We start from the raw sequence: 14,078 nt of genomic DNA on the forward strand, positions 1-14,078 counted from the left end.
TAATATCTGCTGAAACTGGTGGCAATATGAAACTGGTGGGGAATTCTTATCCATAGAGTAATGCAAGCAGAAAAGGTGGCTGTCTAGTGTAGTGCCATATTTTGCATCCCAAATTTCAATCTCACCTCAGCCAGGAATTTTCTGTGTGACCAGCACCAGACCTACCATTGAGCAGAGTGAAGGGGCCTCTTGTGTGGCAGATACTGAGGGGAGAGGAGCGTTCAGAGTTTCCCCAGCCATTCTTCCTGCCGGGTCCCCCTCTATGCTAGCCTCTAGGTGCAGTGGAAGATGCCTGGCCCATCACCAGTCCCGGAATAAGATTCAGCTCCCAGCCTGGTCAACTTCTGTGGCCCTGCATGGGCGAGTGAGGCAGCTGCTGTTAACCAGAAGGCTGATGTTCTGAGTCCATGCAGAACATTGCAGGGGGTTGGACTAGATGACCCTACAATTCTATGGTTCTCTAAGTGATTTACAGAAATGTAATCAGGATGATGCTGATGAGTGCAAAATGTAAAGTTGCACATGCTCACAAGCCATGCCACCTGGGCTGCCCTGGGTCCTCTGGGAGCAAAATGGCTTGGGCTGACCCTTTGGCTCCCCTAAGAGACTCCACATGTAGAAGAGTGCTGGAAACAACTTCTGATGGGTTGCTTCAGTGTCCTTGCGAAGGGAGAGCCCTGCTAAATCCACCCGAAACCACACAGAGCCTGTCAGTCACAAAGATATGCCACCTCACTCTCCTGACCCTCACCCTGAACGGTGACATTTTCCTTCCATAGGGAGCTTGCAATGAATGTCTAAGTTGGCCTGGCGGGGACATAAAAAGAGCCACACTTTCAAAGCTCATCATGTTCTGGAGCTTCAGAGGTAGCCTGAAGGGTCACTTCAGATAAGACTGCTTTCATAGAATCATAGAGTTGGAAGGGATCCTTGGGATCAACTAGACCAACCCCTGCAATGCAGGAATCTCAGCCAAAGCATCCCTGACCATCCAACCCCTGCTTAAAAGCCTCTAAGGAAGGAGGGTCCACAAGCTCCCACTCTGCTGTTGAACGGCTCTTCCTGCGTTACTTTGATGAAGGTCCAAATACTTCCAAAGCAGCCTGCTTTGGGCTCGGAGGCTGGGCTTCTTCTGAAGCCTCTGGTGCCTCTAGCATTTGTGTTTGTTCACACATAGGAAAGCTGAGTATAAGTAGAGGCAAGTGGAGGCACTCGCTCAGCAGGTCCTCAGGGAACTCCTTGTGCAGCCCAGCTCCCCACACTCTCCCTTCTGCACTTTCCAGCAGCTCCATCAAGAAACTCAGCAATCTTTCACTTTCTTTCCGTCTCTGCCCTTTCAAAGTCCCAGGCTTCTGTTTTTCACATACACAACCTGCAGAGTCATCTGCTCAGACCCCACTCCTGCAAATGAATTTCCCAGTCAGAGATCTTCTAGGATCGCTAATAAACACTAAGAGGTTTTGCCAGCTCCCTGACTGCTCACTCACCATGATCAAGCCAGCCAAGTCTTGCAAAAAGCAAACGGCTACATTTAGGTCTGTAGTGCACATTATGTGAAAATGGGTGCTTGGCTACTGGATTGTTTTTTTCTTTCAAAACAATAGCTTCGGGGAGATGGGTTTGACACACACGCACCATGGTCACACCAAAAATCACCAGTCTTGTAGCTACAATTTAACCAATGTCGTCTTCCTTGTCAAAGCTTAAGGGCAGGGGGTCATTGGGACCAAGCTGCAGAGAACAGTATTAAATGCCTCCCTCCTAGCTGTTGTGTTAAAAAGAAAACACACATACAATCCTCCCCACCACAAACACACAAATCCTACTGAGTTAAAAGCAACCAGGCCAAAGTGTTGCTGCTGCTTTGGCGATCCCTCACAGCCGAGTAAGATTGTCTTCCATGAGCACGGTCTTAACAGTGAGTCCGTAGGTGACTGTGGAGGCCAATTCTGGATCCACATGTCCTTCCACAAGGGGGACATAGGTTTCCATGTGGGAGTTGATCACGGTGAGGGTTTGCCAAGTGTACCTTCCTCTCTTGTCCTGAGTTTGAGCGTCTTCAAAGTCCATGACTGTTCTCCAATTGGAGCGCTCACAGGCCAGTGTTTCCCAGTTTAATTGTGTTTTATGACCGCTAGGTGGATACCCCGCTGGGTGTGGTAATCCAGTCATGGAAAAAGGGAGGCGGACTATGTTAGGGCACCTTTTCGGGGTGAGCAGAGTGGATCCTAAAAAGGGCTGCTCAGTCATGGATACAGCTGCCGAGCTGCTCAACTGCCTTGTTCCTTGAGTCAGAGCGACTGAATCTGTATCCACCACCCTTGTGCTGACTAGGGGCTTCCAGATTTCACAGTCCTGCCCCCATTACCATTTGCCTATTACCATGGGACTTTGTTGGGTTTGGGTTTGGGATGGGTTTTTAGAAGACGCCTGTGCGTTAATTTGTTTTGTGTGTGTAGATCAGTGCACACTGACCAATGCACAGTCTTTGCAGTAAGGCTCTATTCCGATGGCCTGAGTAAATCACGACAACCGGTAGTTTCTTATCTGCTGCAGCCTTCATCCGCCTTCATAGCCATTGTAACATACTGCTTGTTATCATCTGCCTGCTCTGCCATTGAGGACTTCTTGGATCATTCTTTGTCTAGCTCCTCCCCTTTGACCTTACTGCCTTGGGTGACCCTGCTGGGAGTACAAGGCTCCCGATGGCTTCACTCACAAGGGTTATAGGAATGTGCAAGTCCACTCACATGGTGATGATCCAGCGAGTGAGAGGCCAAAGTGCACCTGTTTGCTGGCCCATAAGGTATTGGAAACCATGTACAGTCGTACCTTGGTTCTTGAATGCCTTGGTACTCGGACATTTTGGCTCCAGAGCGCCACAAACCCGGAAGTGGGTGTTCCAGTTTGCGAACGTTTTTCAGAAGCCGAACGTTCAACATGGCTTCTGATTGAGTGCAGGAAACTCCTGCAGCCAATTGGAAGCCATGTATTGGTTTCTGAACCATTTTGGGAGTCAAATGGTCTCCTGGAACAGATTAAATTTGAGAACCAAGGTACGACTATATATGAATCTATCTTCCATAGGATATTTGTGAGAAGCAGAAGCAAAGGATCTTCATGTCATTAGCAGGGCTCACTGGTCAGGCACAGCTAATCCAGGGCTTTGGTGGGTTATAAAGTACACCATTCATTCATTCATTTTTATTATGATCAATAGACCAGAACCAGCAATAAATCTGAGCTGCAAGCAGTAAGGATATTGACTTGAAACTGAGGGGGAAAGAAAGAAATACAACTTAAATCTTAAGCAATAAGTAGATAGCAACAAATAAATCCCATGGAATAAATAAATAGATACGGTAGATAAAAAGCTATAAGGACATGTAAATAGAATATTATGGGGTGTAATAAAATACAGCATTTAAAATAGTTGGCATGAAGGCACACACCCAGTCACACTGCCATCTCGCTAAGAAGAAAACCTTCAAACTATCCACTGTTTTATCACCCTCTCTGCCAAGGCTAAAGACTTTGCAGCTACCAAAAAGAGAAAAAACCTTATATAGTAAATTGTTGGTCTTCCAGGTAAGGGACCCATCAGGTGACTAAGCAGGTGTCTGAAATGCCAGAGCAGAAGTTGCAAAGCAAACAGGGGCCTATGTGGCACAGTTGCCACCTTCTGTGGCTGCCCCGGCACCGGCTGCCCCTCTGCTTGGAGGCTCAGTGTCATTGCCATGGCCCAGAGACACTGATAAACCTCTCTATTATTCAGTTCCCTTCTCCAGTTGTCTGAGCTAGTGACCGTGTCTTGTAACCATGAATTTCATGGATTAACACTGCCTTGCGTGAAATGACTCTTTATTTTGTCTCGCCGGAATTTGCTCCTAATCAAATTAATTAGACGATCCTAACGCTGTGGGTTAAACCACAGAGCCTAGGACTTGCTGATCAGAAGGTTGGCGGTTTGAATCCCCGTGACAGGGTGAGCTCCCGTTGCTCGGTCCCTGCTCCTGCCAACCTAGCAGTTCGAAAGCACGTCAAAGTGCAAGTAGATAACTAGGTACCACTCAGGCGGGAAGATAAATGGTGTTTCCGTGCGCTGCTCTGGTTCACCAGAAGCGGCTTAGTCATGCTGGCCACATGACGCAGAAGCTGTACGCTGGCTCCCTCGGCCAATAAAGTGAGATGAGCACCGCAACCCCAGAGTCGTTTGCGACTGGACTTAACGGTCAGGGGTCCCTTTACCTTTACCTTTTTAAGTTCCAATATGAGAGGAAGAAAATAATTTGTCCGTCCACTTTTTCCACATTCTGCCTACTTTGATAAACCTCTATCCTCTCCCTCCCCATGTCATCTTCTTTTTCTAACCCCAAAGCCCCAAATTCTTAAGCCTTTTGTCACAAGGAAGATACGTTGACCCCTTGATCATTTGGGCTTCTCTGTTTCCAGCTCCGTTATAGCCTTGCCTAGATAGGGCTTTCGGGAGTGTAGACATTAGTCCAAATGTGGGAGATAATATTTTAAAAATCTGTATCTGGAAGGTGACTTAATATTGTTGGCTCCAGGTGTTTGTTTCTGCGGGGAAAACATCTGGGCTAGAGAAGAGGCCAAGAGACCGAGGCCATGGTGCCTATCACAGCACAACCACCGACTCGGAGCTCTCTGAACTTGAAGACAAAGTGGCCTTTGCAGTGGCGCAAGTGCAGCACACAGAGAGCGAGGTAATCCTTGGCTTTGGGAAGTCAAAAACAAAAGCAGAAAATTAATCATTATTATTTGTAAATATAGATCACCCTCCTTCCTGAAGGAGCTCAGAGTTGTGCACAACATTTAAAAAAAACCTGATAAAACACCCGCAATTCAGTGAGAAGTTACAATATATGAAGCAATATACCCCAAAATGTTGCCAGTCAGCCTACTTTTGTTGTAGTGGGTCTCCAAGCGGTGATATGTTCCTAGCCCAAATCAGACATAACTAGTCCCTTTGACACTTGAAACCCCCTTACGGGATGATTCATGAGGATACAGGGGTGGTGGAAAAGTAATAATTGGTTCTAATAAAAATGTAGTATCTTCCTGTCATGTCTTACCACTGCCAGTGCATGACCTCCATGTTACTGCTATGGAATCAGTGTGAAACCCATAAAACGCATTGAATGAAGCACTTTTGAGAATGTCTGGTGTTTTATGTCCTGCTTACCTGGACCATAACTACCTTCATTGGGAAATGACATGGGCTCTTTGCTCTCAAGGTATCCGATATAGAATCTCGAATAGCTGCTCTCAGTGCTGCTGGCCTGACTGTTAAACCAGTGGAAAAGTCTAAGAAGAAATCAAGCACCCAGGTGAGTAGACCAGAGTTTTGCAAAGAATGGGAATACTTATTCATGAACTCTGGAAGGAGACCTTTTGGTAAATGTAGCTCAGTTTAAAACAGGTTGGAGGCCATTAGTATTGCAGTAATAAATAAAATTCAGTTGCAATAATGGAATGGTACGCTAGTATTTCCCCACAGCTAAATGTGGAAGTGGTCAGGGACTGAGCTTAGAGTCATGGAAGGCTTTCCATAATTGGGTTTCAGTGAAGAAGACACTTTGCCTGTGGACAACACTTCGTTGCTTTCTAGGGTTGTGATTCTAAGCATACTTCCTCGCAGTAGGTCCGATTACACCTGGTGGGGTTTCAGAGTAGGCACGTTCAGTATTATGCTTCACACCTGAGTTCTTAATCATTTCATTTATATGGCTCTTTATAGGGCAACATAAGCAAAAAATGGGTCCCTGCCCTGAGAAGTTCACACTTCAGCTTTCGAGAGGTTTGGGAAGGAAGGCAAGAGCAGAGAATGGAGAGGCATATGCCATTACGTGGACTTAGGCTTTGTTTCCGTTGGGGATAAGGACCAAGGAGTTAAGTCAAGGACATCTTAGTTAAGATGCATTTTGCTTTGGTGCTTGAAGGCAGAAAGGCAACGTCTGAGAGATGTTCTGGGAGGAAGCTATAGGCATAAGAGGCAGCAAAAGAGAATGGGCGGAGAAAGCAGGTTTGTGGGCAAAAGTAAAAGCAATTGCTATGAAGTAAACTTTAACAAATATTAATAACAATACTAATAATACTAATACATACTACTGTTTGGTGGTTACAGCTCTTATCCACAGTACTGTGAATATTATGTAGGAATCAGGATTTGCCTAAGTTTAATCACCGAAGGACGTAGTCCAGCCTCCTATTCTCACAGTGACCAGCCAGATACCCATGGGAAGCCTGCAAGACGGACACCAGCCCCTCTCCCTGCTTGCAATCCCTGAATTCAAAGGCAGGCTGCCTCTGACACTGGAGACAGAGCAGAGCCACCATGGCCAGTAGCCCCTTGGTTACAAGAGTAGCCCCAGACTCTCCTTGCAAGTGCCACACACCAGGGCATACTCTTGGAACAGTCTCACTCACTCCTTTTGTGACATTATATAGATGTCTCATTTTAGTTTGGCTTTGCACATAGCAGGTTGAGGTGCACAAGCCAGGTACTCTCTGAACAGGACACCAGCCAGGGGCTGGGGCTGAGGGAGCAGAAAAGGGAGGGGTGAGCCATCTTGACGTAACCTGCCAGTTTCTAGCTGAGGTGTGCTTGCTGGTCTGTTTTTTGCTCTACAGCAAAGCAGAGCAATATGTTTCATTTCTTTCATCCCCAAGGTGTTTATCCTTCAGCCTCCCAGGAGCTCTTATAGTTCTCTAGAAGATCAGAGTCCAGACACTCCTGTCGCAGCATCAGCCGGTGACTTCAAAGTGAGTGCACGTGCCTTACGGAGAGGCAAGCAACACCAGAATCCGTTAGCAATTTTCTGGCCAAGAGATAAAATTGTGTTAGGGGCCACCATGGGGATTAAACAATGCAAACTGAATAAAACTGAAAAAGAGACAAAATGGGATTATGCTCGGAACAGAACATTGGCATGCGGCTTTGAACCTCTCTCTGTTTGTGTTTTTGTAGGGTGGTTCAAGGGCTTCCCTGGCTCTCTTAAAAACAACAACAACAACAACAACAATGTGTAGCTGCTTGCTGTTGGTCATTGAAATCCTTTGACTATGTAGTCCTGGAACCAGCCATGCCTTTCAGCCTGCCACCCATTCCTGGGTTTGTGTGTGGCGAAAAAGATGGCTGCCTCCAGTAGAGTGTCCCTTACAATGGCCTTGTAAGGAGGGAAAGGTGGCTGTGACCCAAGCAGCCAGATTTTTTAAAAAAGTAAAAAGGAGCCAGGACAGCCCTCAGATCATAAGCGCTTTCAAATTTTTGAATTTTTTTAAAAAGGGTGTAGATTTAATTTTTTACATATTTTTTAGAATTTATTTTTTTAAAAAACCATTTTGCCTAAAATATCACAATGGATGTTTGCTGGTATTGATATGCAAGGGGCCATATTAGGAACATCCCATCCATCCCCAACATCCTTGACATAAATATTAAACAGGATAAAAATACGGAACCAAGATAATAGTATAGCTACACAATATGTAGGACTGCCGAACGCCTTAAAAAGGTGCAGGACTGCAGGACTGGACCCTTTCTCCTTGAAGTGCCTTATATATAAGGGTGGGTGTGCTTATGCATGGGGCGGGGGTGTTTGTGTATGCCCCCCCATGAAAGAATAGCTGGACATTCCTACCACTCAAACTGTACCCCAGGAACCTCAAAGCAGAAACCTGCCCTTTCCTTAACTATGGAATGCGAGTCCCAAAGTCTTAGCAGTACTTCTGTTGGTCTCTTGACACCCAACATTATAAAACTGCAAACAGAACTAGGCTGAACGTAGTTGGGATCCACCATCCCATAGAGGTGAGGGGGTGGGGAGGGGAGAAGAATAGGTTGCTTAACATTACTAACGTCTCTAACTGTGCTTACACACCATAATATAAATGTTAGGGTGGGATGGGCATGACCGTCCATCAGGTGTGAATGAAGTTTCAGAAAAGCTGTGCTTAAGCTGAGGTAGAAGAGCCACAATGAATGCTGGTCCACACATTGGCTTGTTTGCACTCTAATTAAGTTTGTACTCCTTATAGGTAATGTCTATGCCGCATGTGTTGAGGAGAAAATTCAACACTTCACTTGAAACTGCAAGTAAGACTTGTGCTTATTTATGTACGAAGTAGAGGGAAATGCTTAGTGGTTTGGAGAGGGAGAGTTTTTGCAGTAAGCCTGGAAATCCCCCGCTTAGGAACGGCTGTCCAAAGTATAGCTAGAGTTCAGTTATTGTCTGTTGGGGGTCTCTGAAGTTGTGGACCCTGATCTGTCCGCATACAAAGAAATGTTCGGAGCACCTAAGAAAACCACAAAATCTCTCTCTGCAAGTTAGTCTTTTTACAGGATTGTCTGATAATATAAAACACAAGACAGCTTTAAAAGTATTATAACTTTCAAAATTAATCAATTTTCTTGAGAAATTTTGAATTGCTCACAATGAACTAAGGAAAAAAAAGAAAAACATAAAATTGACAGATTTATAAATTCTTGGCCTGACTTCAAACATTCTACCTTTCAGATTTCATTCTAAAATGGGCTTATACTGACTTGTAGCCAAGTAAAATTTAAAGTCTTGAGTAGGCTAGGAATGCAACGTTGATACGTCTATCCATGCCGTGAGCCATTTCTTCTCCAGGTTTTCTGTCTCCCCCCCCCCCCCATTTTTTGGGCTACAGTGACTCTTCTTAAAAATTCTAACCAAGTTCAGACCACTGTGTTCAGCTGCCCCCCTGCACCCCCTGGGTGCCCCATGTTTTTTCCATAATGATAAAATGCTGCAAATTTTCCAAAAGTAATTTCCTGTGGCAGCTGCACTGCTTCTGAGTTAATTGCCTCTTGCTTCCTTATTCACAGCTCATCTCAGTCACAGCACTGAATTGGGCAAAGATGTTTTGTCTGTGGTTTTCATAGATCTATAGGCCAGTGTGTTGAACACTTGAAGCACACTGTACATGTGTTTAGTATTATTAAATGCTAATGATAAACCCCTTTTGTAGAAAGGCTGGTGGGGAATGGGAAAAAGCAATCATGCTCCCACAGAGTCCCAAATCCTTACCATTAAACTTGAATGGTGAAGGAGTATATTTCTTGATCTGGGCTGTGCAATGTCGTCTGTGTTGTTCCGGAAGGAGTCACCCAGTCTCACCCTTAAAGGGCAGAAAGATAAACTGGTTGACTTTTCACTCTGCTTATGCAGATAGAGTGAAAATACAATTAAAGGAAGGTCAAAGGAGAGAAGCCTAATCACTCACAGTTTTCAGACTGGAAGGGGAGAGGAGGCATATCTTTCTGCCCCTCTCTCTCTGGGGTCGGTGATGTACCAAGTAGCTGAGGGAAATATGCAGATAGGAGAAATTGGAAACAGACAGTAGTAAACTGGAATATTATTTTGGAAGAGATTCAAATGTCTGACTTCATGCATTTGTCTTAAATGGTGCTGCAGTCCCATCCCAGAGGGAGTCCTGATGGGATTTTAAAAGCAACAGAACACCCCAGTGTGAACACTATTTATTGCCTTTGCATGACATGAATCTGCAAACACAATATGATGGTGTTGCTGCTTTACCCCCATTTTGGGGAGGCCTATTGAGAAAATGCGTAAGCTTCTAAGGAACCACACTGAATCGCAGACAGAAAAGTGTGTGTGTGTGTGTGTGTGTGTGTGTGTGTGTGTGTGTTGCAGGACTCTGCTTTCCCCTTTGGCCCATCCCACCCCCCTGATTTTGTCTTGTTGGCAATACTTTTCTGATTAGAAATCAGACTTCATGACTTTGTGCAAAGGTTTCTGGCAGAATAGTTCCATCCAAAGGCTGATCTCCAACATAGTTCAAATTGACTCCTCCTCCAGCAATAGGACCTCCTCTTTCTTCTCCTCTTTCAACCTTCCAGGTTGTGCAAATCAGCTCCAGAGGAAGGGGAAATCCCACAGCATGAGGGGAAGTTCGTTCCTCTCATAGACAGATCCAGTTAAGTGTCACCCAAAGCATTTATTTGCTGCCACAGCAAGAATAAATGTAGAAATCCAAGTAGCTAAATAATGAACACTTGTACCAGCCCTCTGGAACCACGTTTCAAGTTGCTGATTTAAACAGCTGCAGCAAAATCTTTCCCCCTCCATTTGCAGAATAGTTCAACTGTTTCATACTTCAGACCCAAAGACTTCAAACTACTTCATGTTCAGGTGTTTACTTCTTAAAATATACATGCAGAATCCATGGAAACGAGGTCCCAATCATTGTCCGTGCAAATATGTTGGCACAAGTTCTATATTTGGGCACCATTGATGCCCAAGGTGAGGCATATGTGCCCAAGGTCAAGACGTGTTGTCAGAATATGTCCCCAGACCACTTGAGTTCTTCTATGGAAGAGTTGCTTTTGTTCATGACTGCATGGCAGATCCCTGTGGATGTGTGCCACCAGAAGGGTGCTTGTATGGAAAACAACTATTTTTTGGCCAGCTAGGCTTTTGCAACTTGCTAAAAACCAAGTACAGTGGTACCTTGGGTTAAGAACTTGATTCGTTCTGGAGTTCCATTCTTTGCCTCAAACTCTTCTTAATCTGAGGTACCACTTTAGCTAATGGGGCCTCCCGCTGCTGCCGCCGCACGATTTCTGTTCTCATCCTGAAGCAAAGTTCTTTCTTTTTTATAAAAATTTTTATTGGTTTTACAAAAAATTTTAAGACAATACAAACATGTAAAAAGACATACAAACACGTATAATTTCATAACCTTTTTTTCATAAACCTTGCTTCTCAGACTCCCCCATACCTCCCCTTTCTGCATCCCATTGTCCAAATTTTTTTAGCAACTTCTAAATATTTCTGTCAAGCCTCTGTCCTCTTAATCTTTCCTTCAGTCTAATCTTATATCACTGTAACCCTTTCTTTCTCAAAACCTCGACATTCTAACATTCATCAAGTTTATAGTAGTCCTTAAGGTAGATTTTAAATTTCTTCCATTCTTCTTCCGCCGTCTCCTTTCCCTGATCACGGATTCTGCCAGTCATCTCAGCCAATGTCATGTAGTCCATCACTTTCATCTGCCATTCTTCCAGGGTGGGTAGATCTTGTGTCTTCCAATACTTTGTGATAAGTATTCTTGCTGCTGTTGTAGCATACATAAAGAAAGTTCTATCTTTCTTTGACACCAATTGGCCGACAATGCCCAAGAGAAAGGCCTCTGGTTTCTTAGGGAAAGTACATTTAAGTACCTTTTTCATTTCATTATATATCATTTCCCAGAAAGCCTTAATCTTCGGGCATGTCCACCAAAGATGATAGAAAGTACCTTCAGTTTCTTTACATTTCCAACACTTATTATCAGGCAAATGGTAAATTTTTGCTAGCTTGACTGGGGTCATGTACCACCTGTAAATCATTTTCATAATATTTTCCTTTAAGGCATTACATGCCGTGAATTTAATACCGGTGTTCCACAACTGCTCCCAGTCAGCAAACATAATGTTATGACCGATATCTTGTGCCCACTTAATTCGTTCCGGAGCTCCATTCTTAACCTGAAACTGTTCTCACCCTGAAGCAAAGTTCTTAACCCGAGGTACTATGTCTGGGTTAGCGGAGTTTGTAACCTGAAGCGTCTGTAACCTGTGGTACCACTGTATAACTCTTTCAGAACAAGGGGAAACTTTCTTGTGTGTCAAAGCTCATTTTAAAATGACTGGGTGTTTCTTGTTTTGGTCATCGTTACAGTACTTTTATGCTATGGATTGTATGTGATTTTTTTTTAGTGGTGGATAATTGGCTGTATTAAGGAGTTTCATGGTTTAACATGTTGATGTGGGTTTTAATTGTACTTTTGTGGTTTTATGTTGTAAGTCACTTGGAATACTTCTGCAGATAGACAGACGAGCAGGTAGAGTCCCCCAACATCTGCAACAAGAGTGCAGTTTGTCAGTTCTTGTACTGGTCTACCAACATAGTCTCATTTTCCCTTGTGAGCAAGGAATGCCTGGACTTGGCTGCAGCTGGTTCCATTTCACCAGAAAACTGCCTGATCATCACACAACATATATTCTCTCACCTTTGTAGTTCCATGAAGGTTCAGGAGTTTGTAACTAGAGCTCAGAAGTGAGGTTGTGTTCTTGCAAGCATAGTCTTTGCCTGAATGATTCTTATGGCAATAGCATAATGTCATAGGTCCAGTCTGGGCTAGCAAGCAAAAATATTATGCCACTCACTCTGAGTCATCCATAGTACACTGAAATCTTATCCTGCTGTTTTATTTACATGTGCCAGAATCACCCTGCAGCAGAAATAGGCATGCTTTTTTAAAAAGATGGGACTTTGCAAATTTGGCCAGTGCAGTTTTTGAAGTCCTATCTCTGTGCCCATGTGCAGTGCAGACTAGTGGAATGATTACTGGACAGTGTCTTGAAAAGTGTGGGTTCAGTGTACCTGACTAGAGTGTTGGGCTTAAAACAAGTTGATCTGGGATTAAATTCCCACTTAGCCATGAAGCCACCAAGAGACGACAGACCTTCTCTCAGTCAGACCTCCCTCAAAGTGGGGGATGGGTAAGTCTCAGCATCATTGTCCATGAAAGGGGAATGAAGTCTTTTCTCACTGGACTAGTCTGAGGTTTGAAGTGTTCCTATGCCCTCTGAATCTTAGAAACAGCCACTTATAAACGGGTTCAGCTGTTTCCTTCATTAGGTTTCACAGACAATTAGATTTGATCCATAGTCATTTACACCCGGTCATAAGAGAATGTAAAATGTTAACCACATTGAGTGGTACTTTGGCCTGGTATAAATAACTTCGTGCGGTATAAATTGCTATATAAATGTGTCCTGAAATGCTGCCAGCAAGATACATTTTGTGCCCATGTTGTGTCATTCCCCACACCCTGAAATGCCAGCCAGCTCCAAGCTACAGAAACCAAGTCATCTGTGTCCCTCTCTAGCTGGTGCCTGAACTCACTGTGCTCAAAAAAATATTAAGAGCTGATGCATTGAGCTACGAATTGGGGAGTCCTTGCTTCACATCTTACCTCTGCCATGAACCAAGGTGGCCTCAGGAAAGAGACCTTCCTCTCACTCAGCCTCCCCCCCCCATTCTCACATCACAGAACTGTCCCAAAGATGACAGCAAGATAATGCTTATGAAGCACTTGGCAGCACTGTGCACAGGCTACATGTTAAAACACTTGTGTGTATCAGCAATGGTGGGCTACAAAAAGAATTCCAGTGTTGATAAGAGCGAGCTTCTGAAAACGAGTAGGAAGTCACAGACTAGTTCAGGTTAGTGTCCTGTGACTAGGGATGGGGAAATCTACCCATCTCGCTTTCCTCCTGTTTCTCATTTTTCCAGGCTTAAGTTCAGTTCTCCTTATTTCCACACCAGTTTGCAGTTTATTTATTTTTAAGTCCTCGTGAAAATTCATCAGTATTTTAATTTTCAGATTTCTCCTTCTATTACATATTTTTGCGTGCCACTTTACCTAGCATACACACTTTTTGCAAAGCAATTTCCCTAATATTTTGCATGTTATTTTCTAAAATATGCATGATTACGCACACCATGTCCCAGTAGGTGCATTTTTTCACATTACTTGGCTGGAGAACTGCAAGATTCAGAGAAGGGCAAACTTCAAAAGATGGCTGTTCCAATCCATTCCATTCACTTGCTTTTGGGGGAAATGCAAATTTGGTACTTTCCCTTTTAAATGTGGACTGAATCGGACTTCTCCCTCCCCGCCCCCCAACTCCCTGTGACTGAATAGACTATGAATCACTCAGTCAGCAAATCTTCTGAATGATGGAGATGTGGAGAAAGCCATCTGACCTGTATGGATAAATGGGCTCCCAGATAGGCCTCCTGTTTTCACACACCTCAAAGGCTTCCTCTCCAAGCAGATGGTTCTAGAAAAGCTCTCTAAAGCAAAACAGTCAGTCACAATGTCCTAACAAACGCCTCTGCCTTCCATTTTTCAAGACAATGCTGAATCATTTGCTCGGAACTCCAATTACAGAGGATCTTTGACACAGCGAAATCCAAATGGAAGAAGCAGGAAAGCAGATCACATCTTTGCGGCAAGTA

General features: G+C 44.1%; 1 protein-coding gene and 1 long non-coding RNA gene across 4 annotated transcripts in view; one reads left to right on the forward strand and one right to left on the reverse strand.

The window, feature by feature from the left end:
- Window positions 1-14,078, reverse strand: part of LOC309525721 — a 115,965-nt gene that overhangs the window by 61,351 nt on the left and 40,536 nt on the right. The gene's annotated exons all lie outside the window — the stretch shown is intronic.
- MLPH (melanophilin) overlaps window positions 1-14,078 on the forward strand; it is a 74,994-nt gene that overhangs the window by 56,881 nt on the left and 4,035 nt on the right. For 2 of the 3 annotated variants that reach the window (XM_082240365.1, XM_082240363.1), the window contains exons 12-16: window positions 4,569-4,724; window positions 5,256-5,348; window positions 6,691-6,783; window positions 8,059-8,116; window positions 13,974-14,071. In XM_082240365.1, the coding sequence (XP_082096491.1) occupies window positions 4,569-4,724; window positions 5,256-5,348; window positions 6,691-6,783; window positions 8,059-8,116; window positions 13,974-14,071 (498 nt within the window). The remainder of the gene's footprint in view (window positions 1-4,568; window positions 4,725-5,255; window positions 5,349-6,690; window positions 6,784-8,058; window positions 8,117-13,973; window positions 14,072-14,078) is intronic. The other variant, XM_082240364.1, reaches the window with a different exon arrangement.

The sequence above is a fragment of the Podarcis vaucheri genome (genome assembly GCF_965113315.1).
Source record: "Podarcis vaucheri genome assembly, chromosome: 1".
Taxonomy (NCBI): Eukaryota; Metazoa; Chordata; class Lepidosauria; order Squamata; family Lacertidae; genus Podarcis; species Podarcis vaucheri.